Genomic DNA, 17,138 nt, shown 5'->3' with positions numbered 1-17,138 from the left:
TTGTGCTCTCTAGCCAAAGGGCAGAACTTAAAAAGTGGGAATATAGGGAGATGGGGGGGCGGAGGGGGCAGAGGTGAGGGAGTCGGCAGAACTATGGGGGAAGTAGTATGACCTAGTGGAAAGAGCATTGGCCTGAGAGTCAGAGGACCTGAGTTCTAAACCTGGCTCCGCCAGTTGCTTGCTGTGTTACCTTGGGCAACTCATTCAACCTTTCTCTGCCTCATTTTCCTCACCTATAAAATGGAGATTAAATACCTACCTGTTCTCCCTCCTACTTAGAGTGTGAGCACCATGTGGGACGGGGACTGTGTCCACCCTAAAAACCTTGAATCTACTTTAGACTTTAGAACAGTGCTTGTAACATAATAGATGCTTAAAAAATACCATAATTATTAGTAATTATTAAGTAGAGGATCATGGTGCTGGAACAAAAGTGTATATATGTCCGGGAGGTTTCTCTCTTGAGGCAGAGGGTTGGGAAAGCTTCCTCTACACAGTTGGAGTTCAATGACTGTAGGGTTTGTGGAAGCCCCTTTCATTGCAGTTATGTTAAAATGCTCTTAGTGTGTTATTTCTAAATCCACCTACCTCTGTTAAGGTTGGCCGATTTCAAAGATTGGTGACTTTTTCACCACCATTCCTGAGATTAAAGAACTCTACTAGTCCAGTCTACAAGACGTGGGGATTCTGCTCTGCCCTTCTGCTTCTCAAACATCCCCTACTTGTAGTTCAAAGCCTCTGGGAGAGACAGCAGAAAAGAAGGTGTCTGGGTCGTCTGCCAGACCTACCGTAAGGTATATTTTTTCATCGACTCCCCTCCAAACACTTAGAACTGTGGTCTGCACATAGCACCGTAATAATCGTGTCTACCAACTATATTGTATTGTCCTCTCCCAAGTGCTTAGTGCGGTGCTCTGCAAATGTGATCGATCGATTGAGCAGGCCCTCGGTAAATGCTGAGGATGTTGATAAAGATGACAACCGATCGATCAATCAGTGGTATTTATTGAGCACTTACTGCGTGCAGAGCACTGTAGTAAGTCCTTGAGAGAGTACAGGTGTTCTAAACTGCAACTCAGAGAGGGGTGGAAGTGTGGCTCAGTGGAAAGAGCCCGAGCTTGGGAGTCAGAGGCCAGAGGTTCGAATCCTGGCTCTGCCACTTGTCAGCTGTGTGACTGTGGGCAAGTCACTTAACTTCTCTGTGCCTCAGTTATCTCATCTGTAAAATGGGGATTAAGACTGTGAGCCTCACGTGGGACAATCTGATTCCCCTGTAGGTACCCCTGCACCTAGTTACCTCTGCACATAGTAAGCGCTTAACAAATACCAATATTATTATTATAAGTGAATGTCTGGCTTGGGATTCCTCGGGAGCGTGCTCAGTGGAAACCTCAGCAGACCCCACCATGTCAGCTGCACCATTTCAGCTACCTAGGTACAGGGAATTGTCTCCCTCAAGCAGGTTGGTATTAAGGCCATACAGATTCAGGCACTTACCTGCTGAAGTGGTCTAAATCCCTGCTCCCTCTTGGCCTACGCAGACCCCTGAGCCCGACATCTCTCCTTGGCCATGATATTTTTTTTAGCCCTGGAAAAAGCAAGTGGAATGGAGAGGCATGAGGGAGAGTGGCAGTGAGCACTGTCAGGATGGCTGAGGGCAGCAGACCTTGGGCTATAGCCCAGTCATCCCCATGGGCATCCAGCCTAGACCTTCAGGTTGCCCAGCTGGCTGTTCACAGTGAAAGAAATTGGCATCCTGACCATTTCTGCTGCTTCCAGGGTACTGGGGAGCAGGGAAATCTGATTTCAGTACCAGCTTTCTCATTGTTAATATTAATTATTAGATTTTTAAGCACCGTCTATGTGTCAAGCACTGTTCTATGGACTGAGGTACAAGACCAGAAACAGCCTGGCTTAGTGGAAAGAGCACTGGCTTGGGAGTCAGAGGTCATGTGTTATAATCCCAGCTTGGCCACTTATCAGCTGTGTGACTTTGGGCCAGTCACTTCACTTCTCTGTGCCTCAGTTACTTCATCTGTAAAACGGGGATTAAGACCGTGAGCCCCACGTGGGACAACCTGATTATCTTGTATCTACCCCATCGCTTAGAACAGTGCTTGGGACATAGTAAGCACTTAACAAATAATTAAAATACTTAAAAACAATTATTTTAGAGTCAAATTAATCCAATAGTATTCATATAGTTTTCAAACAGTATTCACACAAGAGGATAGAAGGGAATGTGATCAGTGGAAGTGTATTGGAAGAGGACAGATCTGGAGGAAGGAAGTCATGATCATGGTGATGGAAGAGGGTGAAAAGGATGCGAGGAGACAGGCACTGAAGACAAAGAGGAAAAAAGCCTTTATGGGCTGGTGAAAAATGATGATTCTCTGTGCTGGAGCTTAAACTGGGGCTAAGTACAGTTGAAGTTTAGAAGCACCTGTACTTAGAGGAAGAAAATTAAAGGAAAGCATAATGAAGCTACAATTGCATTAAGAAAACACAATTATAATTTAGGTCAATAGTTATTATCTAATATTGAATAGCTAGTCAGGCAAACAGTTTGTGTCTCCAGTTAGAGTTATCTGGTAGGGAATCTTTACATATTGTACTAGCATTCTTAAGGAGAGCGATTAATTTGTCTGATGTTAGTAATGATGTTAAGTCCTTGTTCTCCTATGTGACCGAAAGATGGGTTTGCGTCAATCTCCTGCTCCCTAAGCCCACAGGGAATCTTGGTGCAAGGCTAACAGACTGCATGCCCAGAGGCCATCAATCGGCTAAGAGTCTGGGCTCATAATTAGACTTCTGGGATCGTGTGTCCTAAACCTTGTAGAGTTTGGGGTGGGCCTGGAGGAATGAACTCAGGTCTGTCTGCTCCCACCAAGCCTGGAGTGAGACAGTTATGGGACCCTCTTGGGAACCCTCTTGATTGGTTCTGGAGAGAGTCCTGGCACATCTGGAAGGAACCAGCCCTCTTCCTAAAACAAGAGTCCTTTAGACGTCAGAGGCTTGCTGATCTTGGACAGGGCAACTAAAAATGGCCATGGATCAGTAAGAGATGGCTTGGGTGTCCTGCATCTTCTAGTTAAGCCTTCCTGGAGCTCCAGTAGGGTTCTAGTCAAAGGGTCTCCGAATCCAGGCCGGCACTGCCTCCTCAGAGCAACAGTGGTTCCTGTCGATTTGGCCTCATCCTATCCCAAACCCTGGGTGAGGCCTGGGATTCCCAGAAGATTCACCGAGTGCCAGATTCCTCATCCCCCTGCCATACTTCACTGCCCTGATCAAGAGGGAGTTAAATGTCAAATCCTGGCTGCCTCAGGGAGCCCAAGGAGAGGGTCCCAGCTGAGATGCTCATCTCTTACCTCAGCTAGAGCAGAATTCTTTAGTCGCACACTAAACAAAAGTTGGCAGAATTGATCAGCTGTTTTGGACTTGGAATTCCCTCCTGCCCCCCCTTCACCCAATCCAAGAGACCACAGCTCTCCCCACCTACAAAGCGCACATAAAATCCCACCTCATCCAACGAGCCTTCCCCGACTAACACTCAACACTCCATGTCACGTACACATTCATTTCTTCCTTTAAGCACTTCAATCAATCAATCAATCAATGGTATTTATTGAGCATTTACTGTGTCCAGAGCGCCGTGCTAAGTGCTTGGGAGAGTACAGTTCAACAGAGTTGTTAGTCACGTCATCCACGTCCATAAGGAGCTTACAGTCTAGCGGGAGTCACAGACAATAAAATAATGTTCACTTAGGTATATTCGTCGAGACCGCTGTAAAGTCAATTTATTGATTACCCTCTTTGTCAATATTTTAATGTCTGTTTCTCCCTATCAGAGGATAAGTTATTTGGGGGCAGAGAACTATTTTAGGGTTTGATTGCACATTCCCAACCAAGCACATACTAGTGAGTGACCAAATACCTTCGTTAATACTACCGATGCCGGCAGATATGACTTAACTTTGTGGCATCCCACAGGGCCTTTCTGAAAATCCACAGAATTCAGACGGAGTCCCCAGGAGATCTAAAAGCTTCTTACCTTTGCTCCAGAGACCCTGCATTGTCCTCTCAGATCCCTGTGAACAGGGATTCCACTTGCTGGATGTCGGAGTTAGCAGCAGGATCTGAGGTGGAGGGAGGTGAGGAGCTCACAGTAAAGATACATGACATACTGAAGATGTCCAATTCCTTATAAAGGAAAAGACTAGGTGAAAACAACTCTTTGGCATAAAAACAGATAAATGGCCACCCTAATCCCCGTTAGTTTGTAAATTTCTTGAGATTAGGCACTCTGTCTTTTTCTTCTATTAGTGCAGGGCCTTGCACCCTTAAGTACCCATAAATATAACTGATAGATAACAAAGTAGGAGGAACTAATATACTTACAGAGTTCAGTGTTAATATATGGACTATATGGTTCTATATGGTTCTTTGACACTTAAATGAGATAGGACTGCAGGGTAGGTTTGGGGTCACTGGCAACCAAAAAGATATCCAGAGTTGGGCTGGATTTGAACCATACAATTTATATCATAGACTGAGTTTACAGTCTAGAGAGGAAAGCAGGCAATATAAGGAAATCATGTACAATTAATACATAATTCAAGTCATTCAATCGTACTTATGGAGTGCTGTGTGCAGAGCCCTGTACTAATTGCTTGGGAGAGTAGAGTGTGACAGAATTAGGGCAGACATGTGCCTGCATCATGAGTTTACAGTCTAGAGAGGGAAGGAGGCAGTATAAAGAAATCATGTACAATTAATACATAATGCAAGTCATTCAATCGTATTTATGGAGTGCTGTGTGCAGAGCTCTCTACTAAGCGCTTGGGAGAGTAGAGTGTGACAGAATTAGTGCAGATGGAAGATTGCAGCCTAGAGAGAGTATAAAGAAATCATGTACAATTAATACATAATTCAAGTTTATTCATTCATTCGTTCGTTCGTCCTTTCATTCATTCATTCAATCCTCTTCATTCATTACACTTCATTCATTCATTCATTCATTCAATCCTCTTCATTCATTCAATCCTCTTCATTCATTCAATCTTCTTCACTCATTCATTCACCCCTTCATTCATTCAATCTTCTTCACTCATTCATTCACCCCTTCATTCATTCAATCTTCTTCACTCATTCATTCACCCCTTCATTCATTCATTCAATCATCTTCATTCGTTCAATCTTCTTCACTCATTCATTCACCCCCTTCATTCATTCACCCCCTTCATTCATTCATTCATTGATTCAGTTAATCCTCTTCATTCATTCATTCATCATTCATTCAATCAATCAATCCTCTTCATTCATTGATTCATTCAATCCTCTTCATTCATTCATTCATTCATTCAACCCTCTTCATTCATTCAACCCTCTTTTGTCATTCATTCAATCCTCTTCATTCAATCAATTAATCAATCCTCTTCATTCACTGATTCATGCAATCCTCTTCATTCATCCATTCATTCAACCCTCTCCTGTCATTCATTCATTCATTCATTCATTCATTCCTCTTCATTCCTCGATTCATTCAATCCTCTTCATTCCTTCCTTCCTCTTCCTTCCTTCCTTCCTTCATTCATTCCATCCTCTTCATTCACCGATTCATCCAATCCTCTTCCTTCCTGCAATCCTCTTCCTTCAAGCAATCAATCACTCCCCTTCACTGATTGATCGATGGGCGGATCGATGCATCCCTGCATGCAAGCCTCTCCTCTCCATTCATCCACTCAGGCCTCCACGCAGCGGAGGCGGCCAGGCCCGCTATTCCAGGCCCCCCCCCCCCCCGGCCAGGGCGGCGTGACGTCAGCGCGCCCGACGTGACGCGATGACGTCAGGGGCGGGGGGCGGGAGGGAGGGCGAGGCGGTGGCGGCGGCGGCGGCCATCTTGTGGCGGCCATCTTGTGGCGGTTGGCGTCCGGGCCGGTCCTTGAGGCGGTGTCCACTTTGCGCGGCCCTTCTGCTCGGCCGCCCGCTCCACCCCTCGCCAGGTGAGCGGCCGCGGCCCCGCCGGGAGAAGCGGCCGGGGGCCGGAGGGAGGCGGGAGCTCGGCTCCAAACGCCCAACTTCGGGGTCAGTGTTAAGCGCTTCCTCCCGGCCCAACCCTCTTCCAAGCGCCGCGTCCATCCCCGGGGAACTACGGGCTCCCACGCCTTAAGCCGCCCGGCTCGGGGCCCGACAGCCCGGGCTGGGGAGTCGGAGGTCGTGGGTGCGAATCCCGCCTCTGCCACTGGTCAGCTGGGGGACCGGGGGCCGGTCACTTCTCAGCCTCAGTGACCTCGTCTGGAAAATGGGGATGAAGGCGGGGAGCCTCACGTGGGGCAAGCTGGGTGACCGTGGGCAAGTCGCTTCACTTCTCTGGGCCTCAGTGACCTCGTCTGGAAAATGGGGATAAGGCTGGGAGCCTCACGTGGGGCAAGCCGGGTGACCGTGGGCAAGTCACTTCTCTGGGCCTCAGTGACCTCGTCTGGAAAATGGGGATAAGGCTGGGAGCCTCACGTGGGGCAAGCTGGGTGACCGTGGGCAAGTCACTTCTCTGGGCCTCAGTGACCTCATCTGGAAAATGGGGATGAAAGCTGGGAGCTTCACGTGGGAAAGCTGGGTGACCGTGGGCAAGTCATTTCTCTGGGCCTCAGTGACCTCATCTGGAAAATGGGGATGAAGGCGGGGAATCTCACGTGGGACAAGCTGGGTGACCGTGGGCAAGTCGCTTCTCTGGGCCTCAGTGACCTCGTCTGGAAAATGGGGATGAAAACTGGGAGCCTCACGTGGGACAAGCTGGGTGACCGTGGGCAAGAACAGTGCTTTGCACATAGTAAGCGCTTAACAAATACCACAATTATTAAGTCACTTCACTTCTCTGGGCCTCAGTGACCTCATCTGGAAAATGGGGCTGAAAACTGGGAGCCCCCCGTAGGACAACCTGATATCACCCTGTATCTCTCCCAGCGCTTAGAACAGTGCTGTGCACATAGGAAGCACTTAACAAATTCCAACATTATTATTAAGAGAAGCAGCGCGACTCAGTGGCACGAGCCCGGGCTGGGGAGTCAGAGGTTGTGGGTTCGAATCCCATCTCTGCCACTTGTCAGCTGGGGGACCGTGGGCAAGTCACTTCGCTTCTCTGGGCCTCAGGGACCTCATCTGGAAAATGGGGATGAAAACTGGGAGCCTCACGTGGGACAAACTGATGACCCTGTATCTCCCCCAGCGCTTAGAGCAGTGCTTTGCACATAGTAAGTGCTTAATAAGTACCAACATTATTATTAAGAGAAGCAGCGTGACTCAGTGGCAAGAGCCCGGGCTGGGGAGTCAGAGGTCATGGGTTCGAATGCCGCCTCTGCCACTTGTCAGCTGTGTGACTGTGGGCAAGTCACTTCACTGGCCCTCAGTGACCTCATCTGTAAAATGGAATTAAAACTGTGAGTCCCACGTGGGACAACTTCATCATCCTGTATTCCCCTAGCGCTTAGAACAGTGCTTTGCACATAGTAAGCACCCTTAAGTACCACCATCATTAAGAGAAGAAGCATGGCTCGGTGGCAAGAGCAAGGGTTTGGGAGTCCGAGGTCATGGGCTCAGTGGAAAGAGCACGGGCTTGGGAGTCAGAGGTCATAAGTTCGAATCCCGGCTCTGCCACTTGGCAGCTGTGTGACTGTGGGCAAGTGACTTAACTTCTCTGGGCATCAGTTCCCTCATCTGTAAAATGGGGATTAACTGAGCCTCACGTGGGACAACCCGATTCCCCTGTGTCTACCCCAGCGCTTAGAACAGTGCTTGGCACATAGTAAGCGCTTAACAAATACCAACATTATTAATCCCGACTCTGCCGCTTGTTGGCTGGGTGATTGTGGGCAAGTCACTTCATTTCTCCAGGCCTCAGTTCGCTCGTCTGTAAAATGGGGATGAAGACTGGGACAAGCTGGGTGACTGTGCCCAAGTCACTTCACTTCTCTGGGCCTTGGTGACCTCATCGGGAAAATGGGGATGAAGACTGTGAGCCCCACGTGGGACAACCTGATCACCCTGTATCCCCCCAGGGCTTAGAACAGTGCTTTCCACATAGTAAGCGCTTAACAAGTGCCACCATTATTATTAAGAGAAGTAGCGTGGCTCAGTGGCAAGAGCCCAGGCTGGGGAGTCAGAGGTCGTGGGTGCGAATCCCGGCTCTGCCACTTGTCTGCTGGGGGACTGTGGGCCAGTCACTTCACTTTTCTGAGCCTCAGTTCCCTCATCTGTAAAATGGGGATGAAGACTGGGAACCTCACGTGGGACAAGCTGGGTGACAGTGGGCAAGTCACTTCACTTCTCTGGGCCTCAATTCCCTCTTCTGTAAAATGGGGATGAAGACTGGGAGCCTCGTGTGGGACAGACTGACAACCCTGTACCTCCCCCAGCGTTTAGAACAGTGTTCTGCACATAGTAAGCAGTGTGGCTCGGGAAAGAGCCCGGGCTGGGGAGTCAGGTCATGGGTTCAAATCTCGGCTCTGCCACTTAGCTGGAGGACTTTGGGCAAGCCACTTAACTTCTCTGGGCCTCAGTTACCTCATCTGTCAAATGGGAATTAAAACTGTGAGCCCCACGTGGGACAACCTGATCACCTTGTATCCGCCCAGCGCTTAGAACAGTACTTTGCACATAGGAAGTGCTTAGCAAAAAGAAGCATCGTGGCTCGGTAGCAAGGGCTTGGGTGTCAGAGGTCATGGGTTTGAATGCTAGCTCTGCCACTTTTCTGCTGGGTTACTGGGCAAGTCACTTCTGGGCCTCAGTTCCCTCATCTATAAAATGGGGATGAAGACTGGGAGCCTCATGTGGGACAACCTGATGACCCTGTGTCTCCCCCAGCACTTAGAAGAGTGCTGTGCGCATAGTAAGCGGCTTAACAAACACCATCATTATTATCACTATTATTATTCATCCCCATTTTCCAGATGAGCTAACGGAGGCCCAGAGAAGCCAAGTGACTGGCCCAAAGCCACCCAGCTGACAAGTGGCGGAGTGGGGATTAGAACCCACGTCCTCTGACTCCCAAGCCCATGCTCTTTCCACGCTGCTTCTCTAGACATGCATACATATGTATATAGACACACGTATATATGTATATAGACACATATATAAGTGTATAGACCTGCATATATGTATATAGAGGCGAAAATAAGTATGTAGGTAGATACACGTGTATGTTTATATGTTAGGTATGTGTTTGTATAGAGATATGTTTCTCTATGCAATTTATTCTTCTGTGTATTCTCTCTTTTCACCTTCATACGTTCAGGTGATGCTTCTTAAGGTAGTTGGCCTGTTTGAGAGTTGCCGGAAAGGTCATCGTGGAGCTGACGGTGCCAGGCACTCACAAATATTATCCGCCGATGTTAAATGAATTCCAAATAGAAGCGCCACTTAGCTACCTCTTGGCCACCGGCCCGTTATATGCAGCTTTCAAAACACTCCCGCCATCATGGCATTAACTGGTGTTGGGAGTCCCCACCACCTGGTGGGAGTAAAATGGTTTTATTTGAGAAATTTGAATTTCCGATCCATCAAAGAAGGAAAAGCCAAGATTGCTTTTTTGGTTTATTGGCAAACGTTGCAGAGGAAGTATTAAAACCGAATGGAATGTGATTTGTGCCATATACTCAATTATTAGGGTACTACTGCAAATATCAATACTTTTAGAAGGTGTTTTTTACATCTCCAAATGATACTGAAAAGTTAGTATGGATCGTTAACTTTTGGAAGTGACTGCAACTGCATTTTTTGAATAGAGGGGACTTACTAGAAACTCTTGAAAAGCACATTTTCTCCTTCAGAAATGTTGAAATCATCTGCCTTTCAAAAAGCTCTTGTTTAAATTATTGCAGCTAGAAAATTGATCCCATAGAGGGTTCTGCAGTGAAAGAACTCGTCAGAAGTAATCACAAATGAGACGTGGATTTGTGAATTACTGACTCGTATTTCATCACTTTGATGTGTTTCAGATTTGTTTTTATGAAGGTAGTAGTCATACTTACTTTAATAGCCAAGTTTCCCAGTTTATTTTCTGTAAATCAAGAGTGATTTACAGGACAAAGGTGGTGTGTTTTGTTTTTTTTAAAAAAAACTAGCAGTTTGTGTGAGAAAATAGCACGTTGAGAGTTAAGGAGCACGAATGCGGTATGTTTAACGTGGTGATAAATGAGCTATTTTGAGGTATCTATTGCAGAAATATGATGATATCAAAATGTATTTTGAGATGGTGGGACCATGTTGAAGACTATGATTTGAACCAGATAGGAATTAAGGATCTAAAAGGAGATTATGATGGGCCCAAATATGTATCCACCTCACTTAAAATGAGTGTAGGGTTGGGGAGAAATGTAGCTTCAGTAGCGTGGGGATCCTTGTGGTGTAAATCATACGTGTCCCAAATAGAACTCTTTATCTTCTCACCCAAACCCTGTCCTCCCCAAGCCTTTACTATCACTCTGCTATCCTCTATGTCTCACAGGCCCGTAACCTCGGTATCGTCCTCAATCCAGCCTGCATATTCAGTCTGTCACCAAATCTTGTTGATTCTACCCTCAAAATATCTCTAAAAGCCACCCTTTCCTCTCCATCCGAACTACCACCCTGTGCCAGGCACTCTACTAAGTGCTGGGGTGGTTAGAAGCAAACCGGGTTGGATGCAGTCCCTGTCCCACGTGGGGCTCACGGTCTTGATCCCCATTTTACAGATGAGGTAAGTGAGGCACAGAGAAGTTAAGTGACTTGGCCAAGGTCACACACAGCAGACAACCTTTTGACTTCCAGGCCCATGTTCTATCTACTACGCCATGCTGCTTCTCTGCCTCCTCTCTGACTCCTTGGCCTTCCATCTCTCCCCTCTCCAGTCCGTAGTCCACTATGCTGCCCACATCTTTAAAGAAGCAAGCCATTCAGACCGCATCTCCTCTTTAAAACCCCCCAGTAATTGCCCATCCGGTTCTGCATCACACCTTGCCATCAGCTGTAAAATACTCTAAAATACCACCACCTAACCTCACCGATGTCCTGTCTCGTCTTATACTGTCGAGTCGTCTCCGACCCATAGCGACACCGTGGACACGTCGTCTCTCCCAGAAGAACCCCACCTCCATCTGCAGTCGTTCTGGTAGTGGTTCCACAGAGTTTTCTTGGTAAAACTTCGGAAACGATTTACCATTTCCTCCTCCTGCACAGTCAGCTTGAATCTCCGCCCTCGACTCTGCCCCGCGGCACTGCTGCCCAGCACAGGGGAGTTAATAATAATAATAATGTTGGTATTTGTTAAGCGCTTACTATGTGCCGAGCACTGTTCTAAGCGCTGGGGTAGACATAGGGGAATCAGGTTGTCCCACGTGGGGCTCACAGTCTTAATCCCCATTTTACAGATGAGGGAACTGAGGCACAGAGAAGTTAAGTGACTTGCCCACAGTCACACAGTACTGCGACTCAATCTGCACGCTTCACTCCTTTAGTGCCAGGCTACTCTCTGTACCTAGATTTCCTCTAATAATAATAATGTTGGTATTTGTTGAGCGCTTACTATGTGCAGAGCACTGTTGTAAGCGCTGGGGTAGATACAGGGTAATCAGGTTGTCCCACGTGAGGCTCACAGTTAATCCCCATTTTACAGATGAAGGAACTGAGGCACAGAGAAGTGAAGTGACTTGTCCATAGTCAGCTGACAAGTGGCAGAGCCGGGATTCGAACCCATGATCTCTGACTCCCAAGCCCAGGTTCTTTCCTCTACCGGTCCCCAAGTCCTCCCCCCCGTCTCAGAACCCCCCTTTCATGTCCAAAAAACCACCTCTCCCTCTTCAAAGTTCTACCTTAATCGCATTTTTTTCCCAAGTAGCCTGCCCCAGCTAAGTCCTCACTTGTAAACCTAAGCCTTCCCTTCTGTGTCACCTATGCACTTGGGCCTGTTTCCCTTCAGCACTTTGATATTCACTCTTCACCCAGCCCCACAATACTATGTATGTATAATAATAATGTTGGTATCTGTTAAGCGCTTACTATGTGCAGAGCACTGTTTTAAGCGCTGGGTAGATATAGGGTAATCAGGTTGTCCCACGTGAGGCTCACAGTCTTCATCCCCATTTTTTTTTACGGATGAGGTAACTGAGGCACAGAGAAGTTGTGACTTGCCCATAGTCACACAGCTGTCAGGTGTCAGAGTTGGTATTCGAACCCATGACCTCTGACTCCCAAGCCCGGGCTCTTTCCACTGAGCCACACTGTTTCCCCTCCACCTGTAATTTATTTTAACACGTTTCCACCTCTAGCAAGTCAGGTCCTTGTGAGCAGGGATTACCTATATTTATATTGCACTCTCCCAAGCACTAAATACAGTGCTGTGCGCATAGCACCCAAATACAGATATTTTGATGTGTGAGTTTGTAAAAGAAAGTGTCAAAAATGATTAATTTAGCCTGCTGGTAACTGCAGATTACTGCTCCGTATAAAGTGCCACTTTTTGAAAATAGACTTGTGTATGTCATAGACAAAGAATGAGCTGCTCAGGAAATATCTACATTTTAGAACTGCGATTGAGTGCTCGTCATAAACTGAAGTGGCTCGGCACCTTTCTGAAGGGATACCCTCTTTGTATAGACAGAAAGCCATAAATACCCATTAGCCTGAAGTATTGTAAATATCCAATGAAAAAACCTTTTGCCTGTCAAAGTTCGGGAATTCACAATAACCAAACTTTGTTTTTCTAGCGTTGATGTAGCTAGGGAGGTTCGGGTAGAGCAGAGGTGCAATGAGTTTGCACCTCCTAAAAATGGATGGACTTTGGAAAAATCATTGTGGGCTAGAGGAAAAAGCATAGGACTGGGCATGAGGAGACTTGGAAGAGTTCAGTACAAGGAGCTCACAAGCTAGGAGAGATTGTCATTAAAAGAAGGTACAGGTAGGGAAGCAACTGAATATATGTGAGACAGGGACAGTGTCCAACCTGATAAACCTGTATCTACCCCAGCGTTTTGAGGAGTGCTTGACACATAGTAAGTGCTTAACAAATACCATAGAAAAGGCTAAATGCCTTGGATATGACTAAAAATACAGGTGATTTGAGAAGGAGGGAGCGTGGGGTGAGGAGCGATTAGCTGGGGAGGTGTCTTGAAGGAGATATTTTAGTAGGAATTTGAATATGAGGAGTTTGGTGGTCTGTGGGACTGAAAGAGGAGGGAGAAAGGAAGGGGTGGATGCTGAGTGAGAGATGAGAGTGAGGCGCTGTGAGTGTAAGTAGCGTAGTGTTAGAGGATTGACATGTGTAGGCTGGGTTTTGGTGGGACAGAGCTAATTGAGTGGCTTGAAGCCAGTGCTGCTGTCTAGGTTCCTTCCCCCTCGCTCCCTCCCCCCCAGAAAAGTACAGGAGCAGGTCAATCAGTGGTGTTTATTGCTGTTGTTTTAATGAGATGTTCACCCCCTTGATTCTATTTATTGCTATTGTTTTTGTCTGTCTCCCCCAGTTAGACTGTAAGCCCATCAATGGGTAGGGACTGTCTCTATCTGTTGCCGATTTGTACATTCCAAGCGCTTAGTACAGTGCTCGGCACATAGTAAGTGCTCAATAAATACTATTGAATGAATGAATGTGCTTGGGAGAGCACAGTACTACAGACACGTTCCCTGCTCCTGACGGGTTTACAGTCTAGAGCCAGTGTGAGAACTGGGTGCCAGCAGCAGCCAGCAGGAGCACAGGTATTAACCATCACCAGTGACTAATTATTTCCCTCTAACCCAATTCTGTGAAATCTGGCTATACCTCCTACCTCCAGGAACACAAGTGCACCCACAGGGAAATATGTGGAGCATACGCTATGTTCAGAGAACAAGATACATTTAATCATATGGACAAACCAAACCAAGGAAAGAGCACACACAGTGAGACTCCCACCCAAGTCCACACAGGAGTATGTGACACTTATGTGACACTCAGTGATGTGTGCGCACACTGACGGCAGCAGAGTTACGAGTGAGTTGCAAGTGCCAGTAGGTGGACACCAAAACAGTGGGGTGGGAATAATTGTGAGGAAAAGGGAAATCAAATAGGAAAAGATGGGCTGAAAGGAAAAAAAATGAATTTTGTAAATGCTGTAATGGGTCTCAGCTAGTGTTCTATAGGGAAGCATTGTGGCTCAGTGGAAAGAGCCTGGGCTTGGGAGTCAGAGGTCACGGGTTCAAATCCCGGCTCTGCCACTTGTCAGCTGTGTGACTGTGGTCGAGTCACTTCACTTCTCTGTGCCTCAGTTCCCTCATCTGTAAAATGGGGATTAAGATTGTGAGCCTCACGTGGGACAACCTGATTACCCTGGATCTACCCCAGTGCTTAGAACAGTGCTCTGCACATAATAAGCGCTTAACAAATGCCAACATTGTTATTATCTATTTCATTTCGTAGACCAAGTGGAAGGGTTGGGAAAGCTTACAGTAAGGCTCAGCGGATTAGTGGACTATGGAGCATCTCACTGTGCTCATTTCAGTTTGGGAACTCCTGCCAGGAGTGCGTATTAAATTGGCCAGCCGGGCGCAATTGGTAGTGATAGTTGTGCAGTAATTAATAGGGTTATTGTTTGGTGGTGTGTTTTCCCTTGAGAGCAGAGGTCATTCCAGTTGTATTAGGATAATGTAAACCGAGTGAATAACTGGTCTTTAACAATTACATTTTTTCTGGCAATGATTTCCAACTTAGTATAAGTGGGATCCAGGACGGTATAGTTTTAGTTTTTCGCTTTGTTTTTCACTGCTACAATACCTCTTTTTAAAGAGCAAATAAGATTTTCTGGCCTAGGAAAGATGTTTCTCTTATAAGAAAGGAGCATGACTAAGTAGATGAAGCACCGGCCTGGGAGTCAGAATGACTTGGGTTCTAATCCCGGCTCCGCCGCATGTCTGCTGTGTGAGCTTGGGGAGGTCACTTCAGTTCTCCGGCCCTCGGTGACCTCATCTGTAAAATGGGGGTTAAGAGTGAGCACTATGTGGGAACGGACTGTATTGAACTTGATTAACTTGTATCTCAGAACAGTTCTTGGCATATAGTAAGGGCTTAAGTACCATTATTATTGTTATAATTTTGGAACTTTTAGAATGAGTGTTTTACATCAATCAGATTGATCAAATTGATCCCCTCTAGACTGTGAACTTGTTGTGGGCAGGGATTGTCGCTGTTTATTGTTGTATTGTGCTTTCCCAAATGCCTAGTACAGTGGTCTGCACACATTAAACGCTTCATAAATAGAATGGAATGAATCAGTGGGCCATTTTTTTAAAGCCCTAAATATTGTTGAGTCCCTCGGAGAGTATTTGAATAGTGCATTACATTTGTAATTAATAAAAACTTGAAAATGAACTAAAATATTTTAAATGGAAAATTTAAAAAGACTTATTTTGAAAAAAGAATAAGCTAAGTATGTAAAATCATAAATATGATGATCTGGCTCACAGCTTCTCATTTTTCTTTTATGCGGAAAACAGTAAAATGCCTAAAAAAAAGACTGGCGCCCGGAAGAAGGCTGAAAACCGACGAGAACGTGAAAAACAGCTTAGAGCTTCAAGAGGCAACATAGATTTAGCTAAACATCCATGTAATGCTTCAATGGTAACACCTTTTTTTAAATTATCAGTGGGTAGGTGAAAAACAACCCAATAGTTATATATTTTTTAAATCGCTGAAGTAAAATGTTAAATGGGAAACTTAATCAGAATTAAATTTCACTCTTCTATTTTGTAATCATGGAAAACATTAATAAAAATTTCCCTAAATTTTGCAGGAATGTGATAAATGCCAGAGGTAAATATCTTTTATTTTCCTCTTTTCCTTAAGTCTATTACTGTGATGTACCTCTCGACATTTTGCCTTTGACCTGGATTTTTCTCTTTATTTTTCATCCAAATAAGACGACAGAAGAATAGAGCCTTTTGCTATTTCTGCAGTTCCATACAGAAGTTACCAATTTGTGCCCAGTGTGGTAAGTCCATATGTTGTTAAAGACATAATGATAATAGTTGCGGTACTTAAGTGCTTACTGTGTGCCAAGCACTGTCCTGGCTGCTGGGTTAGTTACGAGATGATGATGATAGTAATACCAGCATTTGTTAAATGCTTACTCTGTCAACGACTCATCTAAACATTGGGGTAGATGCAAGATAATCATTCATTCATTTGTATTTAATAAGCGCTTATGGTGTGCAGAGCACTGTACTAAGCACTTGGGAGAGTACCGTTTGACAACAGACAGACCCATTCCTGCTCACAAGTCAGACAGTCCTGGGCGCACCGTCTAAGTAGGAGAGAGAACAGGTATCGGATCCCCATTTTACAGATGAGGAAATAGGCACAGAGAAGTGCCTAAGGTCCCATAGCATGCAAGTAGCAGAAGTGGGATTGGAACCCAAGTCTTCTGATTTCCAAGCCCTTGCTTTTTCCTCTAGGCCATACTACTTTTTGGGATTTGGATGCCGCCCCAGCGCCTCATGGCCCTGTTTGAGTGCCTGCACTGTGTAGAGCACTGTAATAAATTTCCACACACTTCTGATTTGCTTGGTCAGGCAGTTGGATTATTATTTACATGTGGAAATGTCAGCTTCTTGCAAGTCAAACAAAGGCAACACTAAATATTTTTGAAATGCAATTTGGGTAAAAACATCTCTGTGGAGGCCTTGAGTGGAAAACCATATTTTTACTTCTAACATGCTGTTGATGTCTTTTTCACTGTAAGCAATCTGTGGTATTTTGACAAAGCCTCTGAATAGATACATCTTGTTTTATAATAGCCTCGTGGTAATCAGGGAATCAATCAATTTAAAGCTGTGTTGCCATCCTGACTTTCAGTCCAATAAAGGGGGATTGGTAATTAGCTTTTCTTTGGTTTAAATTGACTTGTACTCACCTGGAAAACCTTGGGTAGAGCAGGACTTTCTAGCCGATTGCTTATCCTGAAGATTAATGTAATAGTTTGTCAGAGGCTTTGTTTTCTATATAAACTTAAGACATTAGTGTGATTGGTAGTGTACTATTACGAACTATGTGAGACCGCAGAAGGCCTTCCTTTTTTTTTTTCCACCCCCATATCATTTCCTCTAAAGTCCCAAATTTGCCCTTGCCTTCCCTGTCTTTTGCT

At 45.7% G+C, this 17,138-nt stretch overlaps 1 protein-coding gene across 3 annotated transcripts in view; it reads left to right on the top strand.

Annotated features, from left to right (window-relative positions):
* ZNF330 (zinc finger protein 330) overlaps nt 1–17,138 on the top strand; it is a 37,424-nt gene that overhangs the window by 4,842 nt on the left and 15,444 nt on the right. Inside the window, exons 1-4 of one of the 3 annotated variants that reach the window (XM_007668420.3) lie at nt 5,888–6,002; nt 15,493–15,616; nt 15,789–15,808; nt 15,916–15,986. In XM_007668420.3, coding sequence (XP_007666610.1) covers nt 15,497–15,616; nt 15,789–15,808; nt 15,916–15,986 — 211 coding nt within the window. In that variant the 5' untranslated portion in view covers nt 5,888–6,002; nt 15,493–15,496. The other 2 variants (XM_001513800.5, XM_007668423.3) reach the window with 2 other exon arrangements.

This window comes from Ornithorhynchus anatinus, chromosome 12, assembly GCF_004115215.2.
Source record: "Ornithorhynchus anatinus isolate Pmale09 chromosome 12, mOrnAna1.pri.v4, whole genome shotgun sequence".
NCBI lineage: Eukaryota > Metazoa > Chordata > Mammalia > Monotremata > Ornithorhynchidae > Ornithorhynchus > Ornithorhynchus anatinus.
This window is presented reverse-complemented; position numbering and strand designations above follow the sequence as displayed.